At 40.3% G+C, this 19,157-nt stretch overlaps 1 protein-coding gene across 6 annotated transcripts in view; it reads left to right on the top strand.

Moving 5' to 3' along the window:
* Positions 1 to 19,157, top strand: part of LOC116942379 (voltage-dependent calcium channel subunit alpha-2/delta-2-like) — a 155,735-nt gene that overhangs the window by 44,800 nt on the left and 91,778 nt on the right. For all 6 annotated transcript variants that reach the window (XM_032954204.2, XM_032954203.2, XM_032954205.2 and 3 more), the window contains exons 5-6: positions 6,833 to 6,904; positions 11,241 to 11,382. In XM_032954204.2, coding sequence (XP_032810095.2) covers positions 6,833 to 6,904; positions 11,241 to 11,382 — 214 coding nt within the window. The remainder of the gene's footprint in view (positions 1 to 6,832; positions 6,905 to 11,240; positions 11,383 to 19,157) is intronic.

Genomic DNA, 19,157 nt, shown 5'->3' with positions numbered 1-19,157 from the left:
TCATTGGCGTAATTGATGTTAGTGGCAACAAAGAGGATTTGATGTGTTAGTGGCATGGCTGGTTCACGCTGGAGGTTTGTTCACAATTAATGGACTCGTTGATGTTAATTTTATATAATTTTACCGCTATTATGTTGGAATATTTAACAAAATTATTGCTCTTTTCTCGTGGTCAATTAAAAATATTGCAGCTCAGGGAGCGATATTTAAGGGGATCTTCATATAATGGGTTGGATGTTAATGCAATAGTGCGCTGATTCAATATTTATTTTCCAACCGAACTGACAAAATGTGAATCTGGAAACTATTTAACATTGCAGACATTAAATAGCGTAATGCTTTTAAATACTTTGACATCAAAAAAACAACTCAACACATTAAAAAAATGTAATAGCACAAATGTTGCATGATATGAACTGGTCGTGCAGCTTATTTGGGCATGATAACTATTTACTGGTGTAAAGGTTTGTAAAATAATTTTAAAAAATCATAATAGTTTTGCATCACTGTAGCGATTCCTACGCTCAACGGGTTGTGCTGCATTCTGTCGGTGTCATTTGTTGATCGTGAGGGTGACGTGCTCCCTTTTTGCGTGTTATGAATTTTCCAGCTCTGCATATAAAAAAATCAGAGTATCTGTTGTTGTGCATGGAAGAGAAAAATATATGACCCACTGTGGAGTAGGTAGGAAGAGGACATGCTGCTAATGTAAATAGCATTTGACAAGTGAATTACGATCTGGCATCGGAACTGGCCACACACAATTAAATTGTTCATGCAGCAGCTGTAGAGCTTTGATAGAAGAACAATGTATAGTATGCTTATGAGCAATTGACACTTTCTTGTTAATGAGAGAAGGGAAATTTGACGCGCAAATAAAGGCAGCATTATAAAATTACCTTGTGCCCCGGATTTATGCATGGCTGGTCTGGCAGATCCTGCGGAAAGGTCTTCTGTCTCCCAAACAAACACACAAATGGGATCTCGTGTGGAGCTGTAAATTCCGTGCATGTCACGTTTTGTTTGTGGAAAAGACAATTCAGGTTTTAGATGGGGCGGGTTTTCTCCAAAATCACCAGGCAGGAATATGTCTTAATGCAATCGCATTTAATCTATTGTGCCGTCTAACACTTTAATTCTGATTGTGTGTAGTAATTAGTTTTTTTTTTAAAGGCAAAGGTCTCAAGGTTGATTGTTCATCACTCCCTCGTAGATGGAGCATTACTGCGGTGTGATCAAATTCCCTTTTACCTCCTTTTTGACGGTGGATGAAAATGGAAATTAAGTGCTTTGTAGCGTGTGGGGGGGGGTTGGGGAGGACGTGTTTATAAGTGACTCTAGTGGGTAGATTAGCTGTGGCTGTGAGTGCGATCAGGTGTGCATAAGTGCATCCGCTGCAACCGGGGAAAAAAGCTTTTTCATTAACTTATTAAATTAATCTAATTCCATGACAATTCGTGTCGGAAAAATTGTTTGTCCCAATGTGAAATTGAAGAACCATGATAGGATAAAACATATATGTTGAGTTCACTTGAAATGTCATGTTCTTAAAGGTCTAGCTTTTTTATAGCGTGCCTTGTATGTCAAAGTGTGATCCTGTAATGTTAACACGACTTGTTGTAAGCCTTTAGATATTCCACCAAGGGAACAGAGAATCAGAATGTGTATTTGTACCTGAAGAATCCAATGAGCTCTGATGCTCTTTTTCACAGATTTTAGGAAGCGTACTTACAGCTATTTAAATATGCTTCCCTATAACTGGAGCTGTGATGCTTATTTTAGACACTGTATCGAGCAACATCGCACATTCGGAACACTGGGGTTTTTACGCTTTATCTTTGATATTTTAAGCACATTTTTATTTCTTCCATGGATACTGCCATGACGTAATGGTTAGTACTCTGAACTTAATATCCAGAGGTCACCAGTTAATTTTCCTGGGAATGGCAGTTGAGGCAACAGACCACGTTTCTTAAATCCCTCACCGCCTTTGTCGACCCAGCAGTATACATAAATGGGTTCACCACGGTTAGTCGATAGGCAGACTGCAGACCGCATAACGGTGGGGTGAATAATGACGACCCCCACCGCTTCCAAGGCATCTGGCCAGTGTGGAAGAACAGGCCAAAATACACTCTAGAGGGGGCTCTCTAGAGCTCGCTGTTCGTGGAAGCCCTTCCATCAGCATTGGCGTGAGTGGGCAATTGCAGGGCTGCGCCTTTACCTTTATTGCCTCTTCTTTCCCCATGTCTCAGATAGCTCCTCATTGTGGTGCACGTTTTTTAAAAAAAAAATGCTTAGTGAATGCACAGGTGGCACTTTTATTAACTGTGTTGATCAAATTAAATTATCCATTATTACTTTGTAAAACAATCTTATTCAGTTGCATGAGTAAATAATAATGCGTGTTATAGCACAACGACAACGTTCAACATACTCTAGCAGGATGGCAGTTGTGGAGAAAACTGAGACGTGAGTACACGTATGAGGGCAATTGCCATACTTATTCAGGCCGATCGTAGAATAAATAACATTTTATTTCATAAAAAATAAAAATTGTAATTGGATGTAAGTTAAGTGCGTGTGCAAGGGGGCTTGATGAGACTGAAAAGTGGTCATGCTGCGATTCCCTATAAATAATCTTTGCAGAGTAATAGAATCTGGTAAGAAAAATTGTTTGAAATTAACGTGTTCTAATGTGTTCTTCAATGTTACTAATGTCCCTCTGCTATGTCCGATTGACTTTGATGCAATGCATTAACAACTAAAAGTTTTCAGTTTTTGCCAAAGTGTGTTATATGAGAAATAATTTGTCTTCGCGGTTTCGATGTTCCTGAGGGGATTAATTTTTGTTCCCAGATATCGAGATAACCCAGCAATAAACCACATTTCAGCCCTTTCCATTGTTTACTGCGCAGGAAAGTGTTGGCATGCTTTTTGTATAAGTTTTCTTCACAAAGCATAGTCTAGAGTAAGCCATCAGTTGTTTGGTAGATATGACAATCAATGTCAGGGTAAGTAAACAACAAAGATCGCTGTGAATTTTGATTCCATTTTTTTTTTACCAAAACTGTTATGCCGCGAAATCAATGTTTGTGTTTGGCTAGAGCTTTCAGCATGTATATGGGCACACTCAATATTATTCCAGCTCCGTGCATAAACTCACACCTGTCTCCTGCTTTTCTGTCGGATCCCCTACAATTTATATTTTTCTGATCCTTTTTCTGCCATTTGTTTTTAAACTGTGTACCAAGTATTATTATATTCTTAGTTTTTTCGGTAAAGTCACGTTGAAGAGAAACAAGTGTTAGTGCAGAGGCCCTAGCTATATGCATTGACTTCTATTTTTGGCTTCTTTAGAATGTTAGTATTTCCGCAATCACTCACCCTCACAGGCATGCATTTGCTAACCTTGCAGTGGCTCCACTTATATATTCAACTGATTAAGCTGAAACTGACTTACAGGTCTGATTTATTTCAGCAAGCTGATATGTTTTCCAGATCAGGCTAAAATTATTGTAGCAATGAACAGTAAAAATGTAAGGATGCATCGATTCATTGATCAAGCTCAATTATGCTTGTCATTCAGAAATCGAATAATTTGTAAAATGGCTTATTTTTCTTTCATATGTAAAGTGAGGGAAAAAAGTATTTGATCCCCTGCTGATTTTGTACGTTTTCCCACTGACAAAGAAATGATCAGTCTATAATTTTAATGGTAGGTTTATTTGAACAGTGAGAGACAGAATATCAACAAAATCCAGAAAAACGCATGTCAAAAATGTTATAAATTTATTTGCATTTTAATGAGGGAAATAAGTATTTGACCCCTCTGCAAAACATGACTTAGTACTTGGTGGCAAAACCCTTGTTGGCAATCACAGAGGTCAGACGTTTCTTGTAGTTGGCCACCAGGTTTGCACACATCTCAGAAGGGATTTTGTCCCACTCCTCTTTGCAGATCTTCTCCAAATCATTAAGGTTTCGAGGCTGACGTTTGGCAACTCGAACCTTCAGCTCCCTCCACAGATTTTCTATGGGATTAAGGTCTGGAGATTGGCTAGGCCACTCCAGGACCTTAATGTGCTTCTTCTTGAGCCACTCCTTTGTTGCCTTGGCCGTGTGTTTTGGGTCATTGTCATGCTGGAATACCCATCCACGACCCATTTTCAATGCCCTGGCTGAGGGAAGGAGGTTCTTACCCAAGATTTGACGGTACATGGCCCCGTCCATTATCCCTTTGATGCAGTGAAGTTGTCCTGTCCCCTTAGCAGAAAAACATCCCCAAAGCATAATGTTTACACCTCCATGTCTGACGGTGGGGATGGTGTTCTTGGGGTCATAAGCAGCATTCCTCCTCCTCCAAACACGGCGAGTTGAGTTGATGCCAAAGAGCTCCACTTTGGCCTCATCTGACCACAACACTTTCACCCAGTTGTCCTCTGAATCATTCAGATGTTCATTGGCAAACTTCAGACGGGCATGTATATGTGCTTTCTTGAGCAGGGGGACCTTGCGGGCGCTGCAAGATTTCAGTCCTTCACGGCGTAGTGTGTTACCAATTGTTTTCTTGGTGACTATGGTCCCAGCTGCCTTGAGATAATTGACAAGATCCTCCCGTGTAGTTCTGGGCTGATTCCTCACCGTTCTCATGATCATTGCAACTCCACGAGGTGAGATCTTGCATGGAGCCCCAGGCCAAGGGAGATTGACAGTTCTTTTGTGTTTCTTCCATTTGCGAATAATCGCACCAACTGTGGTCACCTTCTCACCAAACTGCTTGGCAATGGTCTTGTAGCCCATTCCAGCCTTGTGTAGGTCTACAATCTTGTCCCTGACATCCTTGGAGAGCGCTTTGGTCTTGGCCATGGTGGAGAGTTTGGAATCTGATTGATCGATTGCTTCTGTGGACAGGTGTCTTTTATACAGGTAACAAGCTGAGATTAGGAGCACTCCCTTTAAGAGTGTGCTCCTAATCTCAGCTCGTTACCTGTATAAAAGACACCTGGGAGCCAGAAATCTTTCTTATTGAGAGGGGGTCAAATACTTATTTCCCTCATTAAAATGCAAATCAATTTATATCATTTTTGACATGCGTTTTTCTGGATTTTGTTGTTGTTATTCTGTCTCTCACTGTTCAAATAAACCTACCATTAAAATTATACACTGATCATTTCTTTGTCAGTGGGCAAACGTCCAAAATCAGCAGGGGATCAAATACTTTTTTCCCTCACTGTATGTTGTATTTAATTGGCTTATGTAAACCCGGCAGCCATGAGACATTACATTGTGCACACATTACAATGGTAAAATAATAATTGCTAAATTAAACAAATAGTGACTAAAATCCTCACAATTCCTCAATCACGATCGAGGTTAATAATTATATTCTAAATAAATAAAAAGTGAAAAGGTAAAAGTTCAGCCCTGCAATGGCTTCCTCATGTCACTGCTGGTGGAAGAACCGATACTGGAGGGAAATCTCGTGAGCCCCTCTGGAGGGTATGTTGGCCTCCTCTTCCACACTGTCAGATTACTTGCAAAAGGTGGAAATAACCACAGTTTACTCCACCACACACGTGACCTGCGAATGAACTAACTGTGGCATACCCATTCATACTGTATTGCTGGGGAGGGGGGAGCAGAGAGGGGGCGGAGGAGCCAGGAGGCAAAACCGGCGACATCGAGATTGCAAGTTTGATGTGCTCATAATAAAAGTTAGTTTGGGTTAGAATGCGTAAATAAAAATGTGTCGATAACCCACCATCAACCGACACCGCCAATCGGTAAGGTTGTTATCAAAACAACATTTGTAATGACAGTTTGTTTTATTTGGCATATCTCATTGTTAGAATGGCGAAGGGTTATTATTTTTCTCTAATTCCATGATTCTATACTCACCATTTGAGTGACTTTTATTGAGGCATACACTTCATTGGACGACGAGGCCTGGATTTCTCAAGATGAGCTGGCAGTTATTGTTACCACTGCTTTGGCTTCCAACGGCACAGAAGAAGGAGCGTCTTATACAATGACACGGGAATTCATGGCTCCCTGACAACACCTCCCATTGGGCTTACTGTGGCACTCTCATCATGCCTATATGTGTGCAGCTCAAACCCCAGGCTTCATCCATCCTCGTGAAGTCCAAGATCAGCCCTGATTTATATTTCAAAGGCATCGGCAGAAGTATTTATTTTTTTCAGGGTGCCGAGCAGCATTTAAAAACGTCTTACTGTTTTTATGCAGGAGTAGAAAGCTGCCCTCGTAGATCTCATTGCTGGTAATTCCGCAGCATTTTTTTTGTTAATTTATATCCAATTGCTTTTTTTTTCAAAAATATGTCTAAATGTTTAAATGGAATTGCTGCTTGAGTGCTTTTTCATTTGTAAAGTTTCGGGTGGCTGGATGGCACATTGGTAACACTCGTGCCGCACAGCAAGAAGGGGCCTGGGTTCGATCCCCGACTCGGACACGTTTCCACGTGGAGCGTGCACGTTATCTCCCTCTCCTGCACTGCTTTCCTCCGTATTCTCTGGGTTTCCTTCCATAGCTAAAAATGCGTACACCGCAACTGGTGCGGTATTGGTAACAAACAAAAAAATCCCAAATCTCTCAAATTTTTTTTCTAAATGACCTAATTGGAATGACACGTAGCAACATCACCGCCGAATTGGAAAGGCTTGACAGGACCCTCCTTAAAAAGAGTCGTGAGACTCGGTGAGGATTTCTCGGGCGAACAAGCACAATATTAATAGCACATGGAATGTTTGCATACTATTAAATATACCTTTGCACTATCGAATTTCTAACGATTGCTTCTTGTTTGTAGGAAGAAGATATGCTTTATTATAATGCGAAGAAAGAGCTTGAAGAGGAATATTCAGTGGGCAACGGAGAGCAGGTATAGAGATCTCAATTTCTGTCATTACAGAGTGCATGTTTTTAATGTGTAGCGCTGCTCAGCAGGGAAATGCTAATGAAGTTAAATATAGTTTTAAATAGGCAAGCTCCTGGCTACGATTTAATGTCTGAAAATAAAAATTCAAAGAAATAACGCGGACACTTATTCCTGAAACAGCCATATTGCTGCCATTCCCATGTGTAGTGTCGCCTCCAATCCATCTGGCTAAACCAGCCAGGCATGTTACAGATAACAGTGTTATCATAGCCTCCATCAGGCTTTTAATAAATAATTATGTTGCAGCCGAAGGTTTGGCGTCCCAGCAGGGAAAAGCTTATCGACCTGCTGTTGTCTACGATATCAGTCAGCGCAAAGGAAGGTGGCAGCCGTTTCTGCATGCTGAAAGTCCGGGGAGATGAATACGATAATCATAATGAGCTTGCAGACTGTTTTCTGCTAAATGAATGAATATCTTTCCCTGAGGGGCTTATAAGATTTTTGACCACTTTAATGTTGCATTTACTTTCACCGCTGGGTGCAAATTGATTTTTTTTTCACCGTGATATCCTCCGCAAAAAAAAATCACATTTGGGAACAACATTAATTTATTTTAACATTATTTTTAAACGCCCAAAAATTTCAAGAAAAACAAGACTTAAGATCGTACACTGTTAATTTAATCTGTCGTTTATTTAATAAGTGCTGATGTGCACTCTTGCACTTGGGGTGGGGGGAATAGCAGCACAACGCTCAATGTCGACAGGATGCCGCAATTGTAAAAAAACAAACCACGTGGCTATTTTCATACGCGAGACTGCAGGGCGAGGTGAAATTCGTCATGCCCCATTTCCTGCTGGCAATGTCCACTTAATGTTGGGAGCTACAAGCTCAGGCGCGAAAAAACGTATTTATTCATCCGCAAGTGTATAGAGGACTGGAGAGCACGCATGAATATTGCTTCGTGACTACGTATTAAAAAAGTTCAAGGTAAAGGCTCGGCCCTGACATTCCGTTAAAAGGGCGTAACTCTTCCATGCTGGCCAAATATCTCAGCAGAGGTGGGAGCACTGATGCTTTATCGCACCAAATGCGACCTCCATTTATACTGCTGGATGGACAGAGGCCAGGGGATCTTCAGAAACCTAACTATTGTCATAATTGCCGTGCCGGGGTGATCGAACAGGCGACCTCTGGATTGCGAGTGCAGTGTGTTAAGGGGCCGTCTATAAGTGACGAGGGGGGGGGGGCGGGGTTTGAGAAATGTGACGTCACATCAAAATGCGCAACGTTAAATAAATATAGACAACACGTTCTACTTATATTCTTGGTTCTTTCGGTAAAGTCACGTAGAAGGGAAACAAATTTTCTTGCTGTGGTTTTCACACCTGATGATGATTGCTTGTGTTGCAGTCGAAACGTCGTGAGAATTTTGTTTTTTTTATATTTGTATTATTTTATTGTTTCCCTTCTACGTGACTTTACCGAAAGAACCAAGAATATGAATCCCTGCAGTCACGAAAGCTTTAAATCAAAACGTTCTACTTAATTAAATATACTTTTTAATGGATGTTTTCTCCTACAACATCAGAGTGCAGCGGCACATTAAATACCCACTACAATGACAATAGTTTTAAGCGATTTGAAGCATGTGTTTTTTTTGGGGGGGGGGGCAGAGCTTTGTGACGTCATATTTGAGGGGGGTCTGACTTTTTGTGACGCCGTGTGACGAGGGGGGGAGGGGGTCAAAAATCGTCTAAAATCGCGTGACGTCATTTATGGACGGCCCCTAACCATTATACCATGGCAGCATTCCTCACACTACTTGGCACCTAGATTAAATTAATTGGCACATTAAGATGTATTAATGTCGAGTTATATAATGAATTACCATTGCCGTTCGCATTAAAATTACAAGGGATTTGTCAACAAGTTGACTGCCGATACGCACGTTATGAGGATCCCCTAACAAAGGAGACATGATGTCCCGATGGGCCCTTACCCTGGTGACATTAAGTGGCACTGTGTTTTGTGATTGTAACAGTGGCGATTTTGTGACAAGATTATGGAATAACCGTATGAATAGCGCTTCTACAAAATACTGGATTGTTTCTGATGTCACTAATCATCATTGTTGATTAAACTCAAATGTGTCTAAACGTCATACATAATTGAAATCATATATAAAGCATATTTTATATCAAAATCATGAATAACAAACGCCCACATGCATATTCTCTAAGCATCAACGAAGAGGACATGTTATCCTTCAAAAACGTTTATCTCAATCTACACGTTCATTGTTTTATAGAGATATAGCAAAATAACATTAAAATAGCATTGTCAAATTATATACTTTAACGTTATGGGTATAATATTCCTTTTTGAAAGACCTGAGTGAAATTGTTGCCCTGTTTACATGTCAAGGAATGTTATACCGGGAAGCCTTCATCTAGTACTGGATTTACAAAGGGTAAATCAATTCTCATTATTAATATCCAAATATTCTCACTAATGTCCTGCAACTGAATTTTTACTTCCCACGGTATTCCCATCCAAAACTTTGCACTTACAAATTCCATCAAGACTTTTTTGTGTCTCCTTAATGGCAACAGAATGATTTTTGGAGGAGGAAAAAGGTTTCAAAGATTTCAAAATCTATACATATATATCCACTGCTGTCAGAACGGGAAAAGGTGCAATCATCGTGACAGTCGGCACTGAATCACAAGACCCGTGATGCTGCAAGCAATAACCTCCGTGTGATCTCGCGAATGCAGTGTTACAATTGGGTGCTAGGTCTTTGAAATTATTGTTTTTCACGTGCAGTTGCATGTCGAGAATGTCAAGCACGTTCAAGTGGTCACTAAATGTGTTTGAGTGAAACATGTTCTCCTGGCACCGTTAGCCGGGCATTTCTTTGCTGCAGATTGCAGCGGGCTTATCTGGTAATAGTTTTTTTGCGATAACGACAAAATGATGGTTGTTAACATTGACATTTTCCATCGGCATTCTTGGCTCTGACCACGTTCAGCCCGACATTTGTCTTTAAAAAAAAATATTCCGGGTAGGCGTGAGGTAGGGGAGTTAGTGGGGTAGTTGGTGGGCCGGGTAAAGTTGGCATGGAACATTGGCATACACAAAGACCCCTATGAGAGCTCGCATCTACCCAAGCACAGAGCTATTACTGTGGATTGGCTCTCTGGCTTTGTCTCCATGGTTAGAAAGCCTGCAGCATAATGTTCCTAAATGCCAAGAAGCATCAGCAAATGTAGTCGCATCCAATGTTACATGGGGACTATAGTGTGGACAGCACATATATTTGCAACTCCATTGACCTGAAGGTTGCCTATTATTAGAAGGCTTCATTTTTAAGGTAACGGGGTTCAGTGGGTTGTGAAATTTGGGATTAGTGAGCATTTTGAGCAAATCGGTCACCGTCTGAGTAAAACGGAATAGCAACGCATTTAATGTGAGTGTTTTTAAATTGGTGTGAGAAATATCTCATGTTAAAAAAGGTTGCATAGACACCAATGTTGCACTTAAACAATACGGAGCTAAGTCCCACCTTTATTAATATAGCAACAACACTGCTTGAAAAAGAGAAATGAAACTTAACATCTGCTGTGAAGAAGGGCTTTTACCTGAAACATCACGTATCTCTCTTTTTTTTTGCAATTAATTATGCTCGTGCACTGCTACCGGCATAGCATCGGCAAACAATGTGTTGTTGATAAACGGTTAAACGAATGGTGGAGAATATTTCAGAAAATCGGGATCAGACATGTAGGCGCGCACGTGGTAAAGAATTAAGTCGGTTAATCCCAAAGTTCAAGAAACCCCTCCCCGTGAATGTCAAAGACTTGTGAGATATCACCCTAAGTGACGACGCTGCATTGGCGCGGTTGTCTTTCTTAGCGAAATCGTTGTTCTATCTGCCTTGTCTTCTGCTCGGGCCACCGGTGACTTTTTAGTGGGAGGTTACAGGAGAACACCATTACAAAGTGCACGCCTTATCGTGGTCGAAATGGGTGAAGTTAACTGAATGTGTCATTACAGATACTGTGTAATGGTTACTTCGCCTGTAATGGTTTATGAATGTTGCCCATTCTCTCCTGCCCACCCGCCCCCCCTCCGTGCACCATTTCTGCTGCTCACTCATACTATGAATGAGTGAATGCTTTCTTTCCTTCTTTTTGACATTTACTCCTCCTGTGTCTGCTGACCCCATGTAAACGCAATTAAACAAGACAACATTTCTCCCAGTTTAAATGTTGTGTTGATACTCGCGAGAAATTGTACAACATTAATGCTGAACACTATATCTCGGTGTACTCAGGATTCGGAGGAGGAGGAGGAAGATGGACATGAGATTAATTCTCCGCGAATCGAGCCGACGTTTAAGCAAGACTCCGCGTTTGGATTCTCTGTGGATAAAAATCACTCCGCGATTCACATCCCAACTGACATTTACAAAGCCTGTGAGTATGAAGTTGCAAGTTTCCGAAATGTCCTGTCATTAATATTATATGGATAGTGGCCTTTTAAGTAAAATGCATTTTGGTATATATTGTTTCCCTTTCTTTTCAGGTGTTTAAAGAGTCGTGAAATATAAATTGTAATGTGTGGCCCCATTTAGCCTAGATCGTTTAAAAATTAAAACATTTTCAAAAAAGCTCATGGTTTTTATTGTACACATGGCCTTTATTTAACCGCATTTTACAGTATTGAAATGTAATCGATATTGAACAACTTAAATTAATATTCTATTAAATTATTATAAATGCAATGTATTATAATAAATGTACATCTTAAGGCACTTGATAAGGGTAAACATTATGTTATAATTGGATGGCATTTTTTTACATATATAAATCTATTATTATGCTTGATTTGCATTTTACACCAAATATTTACATTACATTCTGCAACAACCAAAAATATATTTTCTTTACACATTTCAGCGCCTTTCCATTTTAAGTTTAAATTGATTATTTTTGTTTCGAAAAGACTGTCTGAATCACATTAACTACATTGCAAGGAGGTTTATTTTATTTTATTTCAAGCACCCTAAATCAAATCTATTTTTTAAAGAAGAGTAATGTGTGCAATTCGGCTAGCATATTCACTGCGGATTATTTTCATTTGCATGTCGCTCGTGGCTTATCACGCACGTTCCAAACACTAAGATGCAATTTTCTACACCAGTCACTTTAAAAAACCGCAAGAGTCATAATGAAGTGCCCGACCACCAGCATGTCCTGGCTATCGTCTCTCATAAACACTATGCTGCCGTTTAAAACCCAATGCTTTTTTAACCTTGCACACAAATGTATTTTCGTAGCGTACAACTTTTATCTTCATCATGCCCGCTCATGGCATCTGCGTTGAAAAGTCTATATGACGGTGCAGTGAAATTTACGGAATATCATCGCATATATTTAGTATGCAACTTATGTGGTGTGTACTGGAAATTTAAGCGCATCTGTGGCTATAGTCCCTATATGTATGTATGTTGAACTTCTTTCGCACCATACGTAGCCAACCGTTTTAATTGGAGGTGTGCGAAATATATGTTATCATAATCAACTTTGGTCAATCTGCTGCTGAATGAAATCTTGCCCTAGCCGCCAAATTTCACGACCCTCCACTGTAAGAATTTGCCTTTCGCCTGCACAAGGTCTGATTTTATTGCTCCATCTCCTCGGTGGACATCTTATTCGACGTATATCCCCTTCATTGGCTGTCACTCCATCATTATTCTTAACCATGTGCCAACATACATTCTCGTGACCAAGATGCAACATCTAGTGTGGACATTATTCTGTATCTAAATGTATTGTGATACTATTACTTTCACAGTAATTATAATTATACTTTCACAGTAATAATTACTGTGAAAGTCAATTGGTGTCGTTTATTTTAAGAAGTTGTTGTCCTTGCGATATTTTACTACTGGAACAATTTATTTTATCCTAGTCCCATAGTTGGTACTGTTTGGCCTGTATGATCCTAGGCATTAAGCGGTGTCAATTTGTTGATTAAAATATATTCTTACACTCACGCCACATTCATCTCATCAGGTGTGTGAGGGAATAAGTTATTTAGATGTATGCAAATATCATGCAAATTACGCCTTTGACCAAATCAGTTGGAATGCATCCTATCTCATGCACATATGGAAATGATATTCGATGTTACCTTTAGGCTAGTAGATTGACTCACACTACCAAAGAGAGTAACCTATAACAATATAGAGAGAGACTAGAAACAAGACCGTTAAAACGAGACTAAAAAAATCGATCATTGAGGTCATCGAATCGCTGAGGGATTCAATACAGGTAGTCCCCGACTTACGATGGTCCCCGACTTACGATATTTCGATCTTACGATGGCGATAGCGATATGACAAAATTGTAAAATTTTAAATTTCGCGCGGCAGGCAAACGCAGCAGCGCACTACAAGGTACGATACTGTAACTTATATACATACAGTATATAGTTTATACAGTACGGTACTGTAAATTGCTCTGTTTTGCTAAATTATCATCATTCTTTAAGACTCCTGGGTAGGCTAGGCCATCTTCGACTTACGATATTTTCGACTTACGATATTTTCGACTTACGATGGGGTCGTCGTAACGCATCTCCGTCGTAAGTCGGGGACTACCTATATCGTAAGTGGGGGACTACCTGTATATGCATTCCTAAGACTTAGTCGACCGCACTGACTATTTTGTCTCATTATACATACCGTGTTCAACCAATCGACTGCAGGTCACAATTCTCTTTCTGCTTCTCTCTACGCGCTGCTCAACTTCGTAATCCCCTCCCATTGCCTCTTTTCCCAAGTTCTTATAACCTTGCTCAAATTCAACAGAAAAAAAATTAACTATTTTCAATTACCCCTTCAATTGTGATCCACGTTGCTGGCTGCTTGGCATGTTGAGCCTTTGGGCTCTGTGCTGGGGTGCTGTGATGGTTTTTGTTAATAAAGCACAACGCTCTGCCTAGCAAACCAAACCCCAACCGGGCTTTTTGCTCGTAGATTTCCATTCCTGAAAACCGTTCCCAACACGCCGGCAGTGTCCGGACGAGAAGCGCACACAGGAGAGCCCCCTGCAGCCTGCGACGACGCTGCGGCGCCATCCCTGCCGCCTGCCCAGCAAGGGCTGCTGTCCAGCATGCATGCAGACACTTACTAACACCCACGCGAGAGGGTGACAAATGGTCCCCCCTCGGTCTGTGTTGCGTTGACTTGCCAGCGTTCCAGGCGAGTGCTGACCTACATAAATAGTTCTCAATTAGGCAGCTTCAGCAACAGCAGCAGCGCGTCGCGTCGCGGGGTGTGTGTGTGTCGAGCACACGCTGCGATTAACACCCCGCTTATTTTGAGCGCGGCATTCGTGCACCGCGCTAAAGGTTCGCATGTTTGCACGCTGGGATGTAAATACAATCACCCCCGCGCCACCGAAAATTTCGAGCTGAAATGCAATTTTTGTTTTTTAAAGTTGCATACTTATTTTCCAATCGCAGCTATTTCATATGTTATTCTCACGTGATAGAAATCTACTGCAGAATTTCTTCGCCAAAATACCTGCTTATTTTATGTTCGCCTTTCATGCCATTACCTTTATGAATGTATTGCTCCGGTTAGGGGCAATTAGCCGAGCGGCAGACAAAAAGTGCACATGGTGTGTCTTTATCTATGGCCGAGTCGTGTGAGCTAACATCAGTCAGTGACCATAATGACTGCTCACCACCACTCTTCCCCTTAAAGAGCAGTGAAATGGGGCACCTAGTAAGATTATAGTTTTTTTATGGTGGGCTTGCATTTCCATAATGACAAAGTTGTTTGTCCACATATAAGGGACCCAGCTTGATCCCATTAATAGGCATTGGCCATGCAGTCCTATTTTTCATTGAACTGCATAAATGCAGGGTGAATTGAATAGTATGAGTTGACTGAGTTCATTGGAGCACCAGTGCTTGTTAGTGTATAATATTGGTCGGGTTAATTTTTTGCGTGATGTATTTACGTGCATTTCTGAGTAGTATATATTGGCGACGTGTGGCGTGAACACACTGGTTAAGATGTGCTGGCTCAATTTGGTTCATGTTATGAATACAAAGTGACCTCACCTCTGTTAGCAGAGTGATTATTTCATTTTTAAAAAAACTCTAAAGATAATACAAACATTCTGTTGGTGCATGTATGTTAAATGTAGCTTTTCAACTTAGATTCTATAGTTTTTCACAAATGTACTATTTTTTTATTACAAACTTTTATTGAATTCGCACTGTTGTTCGTTGATATGCTTTGGAATCTTTGACGCTTAATATCTTGGGATCTACGAAGCCTCGCGAGCTGAAATGTTATACGCAAACTCGCCGCTTCGTGTGACAATATTCATTTTTTTTAAAACGGCCCAGGTCCTGCCCATTGTGGTCCGATTCGTATATTTTACAACATTTTACTTATTAACAATCGTACCTTTTACTAATTCTTCATGGTATATTTTACTAATTCATGATCGTACATTTTACTCATTAATAATCGTATATTTTACTGATTAATCATCCTAAATTATACTAGTTGAAATCGTGCACTTTACTAATTAATAACCGTATATTTTACTCAATAATTATAATCGTAGATTTCCCCCCCCCCTTCCCCCTTTTTTTAAAATCACGAATGGTCGCGCCCGCCGACGACGTCTTGCAAACGTCTGGCCCAATCACAGCGGCTATTGCTGGCCAGCCTCTGACCAATGAGAGGCGCGCTTCTATCACCGCTCATCATGGCGCCGGAGCGGCCGCTGTTGCTCCTTAGCGCAAGAGCAACAAGTACACCGAACAAACTCTTATTAGGTAATAAAAACAAGATTTTCAATGCACACACTTTCATTTGCACTCAAAAGTAGAAAATAAATTATTTTGACCATGGAATTAATAAAATTTGATGTGCTCAATAAAAAGTGAGTGGCTTCCTTTCGATATGTTTAATCTTCTTTATGCAAGCCCCCCACTTTTATTGAGCTCATGTAGTTTCATTAATTCCGGGGTTAAAATAATGTATCTTCTACTTTTAAGTGCAAATAAAGGTGTGTGCGTTGAAAGCTTGGTTTTTTTTACCCATTAAAAAAAATGTTACAATCTGAATACACATTTACGCCTGCGAATTTTTCAATATGCAAACATCTGACTCAAATCCTGCCAGAAATGTTAGCAAGTCATCTTTCTCGGATTTGGATACGTTTTTAAATGTAAGCTCATGAAATATTTATTCACCGGCACCGATATATGGTACTTGTGAATGCGCCTTTGTCATTGACAAACTGCGGCAGCGAGTTGTCAGGTAAATTGCTGTTGCCGCTGCACTGTGCAGATGCAGTGACGGTGGTGCACTGCAATGATTGAAAGAGCTGGCTGCACGATTATTTTGATTGATTCTCAGTAAGTGGCATACATTTCCAATAATGGAATAAATAAGGCAGGTTTTCACCGGGAGACAACGTTAAACCATGCAGAATGCAATATCCCATCACAAGGGCAATGCCGTGAAAAGTTTACGTGACTTCTGCGACAATGTTCACATTTATATACGTCCCTCCACATGGCAGCTACCAAAAAATGAATTGACTTGTGTTATTGCGATACTCATGTTGTAGGAACAATAAAATCCACGGGCGAATGAACATGTTAGACATATAAACATATGAGCAAACAGTACATGGCATTTCAAACAAGATAATGCAAGGCAAAAGGCTCATAAAATATTTAGTCATGTTCACATAGAAATAAGTGCTCCAGCTGGATATTACTCATTTAGATGTATCAATGGCATACGCAGTTTAACCATAATGCACATTCTGTGCAGCTGGCTATAGTTGCCTGCCTGAATCATCAGAAAGTCCACATGGAGATGACACAGATTGATTTAATGTGAACTACATAAAAATGTGTTGCTATCATTTGAGATGTTTTAATAGCTCAATTGACATGTCCACAATGAGAATCAGCATTTGGCACAATTATCTTGCACATTAGTGGTAAAATTTGGCTTATATATTTTTATCATTAATCCGTGCATTTGCTTAACCCAGTATTCTGTATTTGACCAGAGATAAAAATGTAATCCTCTTGTAGGTCAGCAAAGTGATGCACTGTAATTGCGTGCTTTTGTAAGAAGCCTCAAAAATGCGGTGAATAATTTTGGCATGCCTTTCTTGTGTTGGAATAATGCCTCCCTTAAGCCATTCCCAGAAGGTCAATGCAACATTGCCCCTCTATAGCCACTCTACCTATAATAGCAAAATGCCATATTGGATACGGTTAATAGCACGAGTCAAAGCCATCTGTACACCCCAGCAAATAAAAATACTGAAGTGAGAGACCTGCTACGTTTAGTAAAATTTTCATACAGTGCCGCAATTTAATAATTTTCATAATCAGAAACACATCAGTGCATTATGGCTGATGATCTACCACCTGATTTAAAAAAAAAATAACCTGAATTTGTCAGTACCTGCTGAATTGTATATTTTTATCGAGATCCCTTAAGTAATCTGAGATACCACACACAAAGCACGGCATAATCATTTAATTATCACTGGAGTTTATATAACTTAAGTATATAGGACTGAAATAGTATGGACATGCTACTATAGCAGTTGGTTTAATTCTCACATTTTTGGATTAGTGCCAGGATAGCATTGATTTAGTTCAGCTGTACTTGAAGCATTCCATTCTGCCGCAATAATGGGTTTATTTCAGCATTGATTCTTGAAGTACATACTGAAAATGTATTAAATAGCATCAATGTACTTGTTTATTTATATATAGCTTTCTCTATATATAACTTGGCGCTGCTGCTGTGGTGTAATTGTTAGCATTATGGACTCCCAGACGTCATTTGTTTAATCTCCTGGAGCAGCAGTTGAAGCAATGGGCGGGTTTATTTTAAATCCCCTCTCCGCTGTCCACCCAGCTGTATAAAAGGCTACGCCAAACTAAACTATTTCATTGTATTCTTGGTTCTTTTGGTAAAGTCACGTAGAAGGGAAACAATAAAATAATAAAAATATAAAACAATAAAATTCTCACGACGTTTCGACTGCAACACAAGCAATCATCATCAGGTGTGAAAATCACAGCAAGAAAATTTGAAAAAGTGGCGGTATTTATAACGTTAGCACCACGGAGAGCGATTTGACAGTTTGCTCAGATGGACGAGTCCATCTATGTTCGGAAAAGAGGAGGGGGGAGACGAAAATTATGGATGCGGTCTGAAAGCCACCATAAGCGTGAACAATCAATGAAGACCCGAAATGGTTTATCAAATCCTTCCAATGATTGCTAAACCAGAATCCATATTCTTGAAATCCATCTTCTTGAAATTGTCTCTGTGTTTGTATATGTGGATAGCCTCATGAACGAATCTCTCATGGTAGCCAGATGACTTGCAAAGAACCTCTGTCTTAGAGAAGTCAATGTCATGTGAGCCTACTGAATTATAACAGTGATCTGCGACGGCCGAGGTGTTGGTCCTACCGTGTTTTAGGTCTGCTTTGTGTTCACGAATGCGGTCCGAGACATGTCGTTTGGTTTCTCCAATGTAACTACTACCACAGAGGCAACTTAGTTTGTAGACACCAGGGTACTGTATGTCCGGAATCACATCTTTTACAGACGGAACCAGATCACGGATTTTATGTAATGTGTTGAATCGGACCTGGATCTTGTGTTTATTCAAGATTTTGGAGATCTTTTTTGTTATTCCCGAAATGTAGGGTAAAGTGATGGTTTTGAAAGGCTCCTCAAGAGGGTCCTTCTTCATGGTTGGAGTGATAGCTTTGCGGATTGTGTAGTCAGAGTAACTATTAGCCTTAAGAGCTTGGTGTACATGCTTCAGTTCACTGGCTATGTGTTTCTGGTCGGATATGCATTGGGCTCTATGGTGCAGAGTCTTGATGAGGGAATTCTTCTGGGATGGATGGTGGTGGGAATCCGGTTTCAGGTAAGCATCCGTATGGGTAGCTTTCCTGTAGACAGAGTGGCTCATTGAACCATCAGGTCTCTTTTTTATTAGGACATCTAAAAAAGGTAGCTTGCCATCTTTTTCGACTTCCATGGTAAATCTGATGGCTGGGTGTATGGAATTGATGTGGTCGAAGAATTGGTCTAGAGCAGGCAAGCTACCTTTTTTGGATGTCCTAATAAAAAAGAGACCTGATGGTTCAATGAGCCACTCTGT

The sequence above is a fragment of the Petromyzon marinus genome, chromosome 14 (assembly GCF_048934315.1).
Source record: "Petromyzon marinus isolate PM22_M1 ecotype Great Lakes invasive population chromosome 14, UKy_Petmar_22M1.pri1.0, whole genome shotgun sequence".
NCBI lineage: Eukaryota > Metazoa > Chordata > Hyperoartia > Petromyzontiformes > Petromyzontidae > Petromyzon > Petromyzon marinus.
This window is presented reverse-complemented; position numbering and strand designations above follow the sequence as displayed.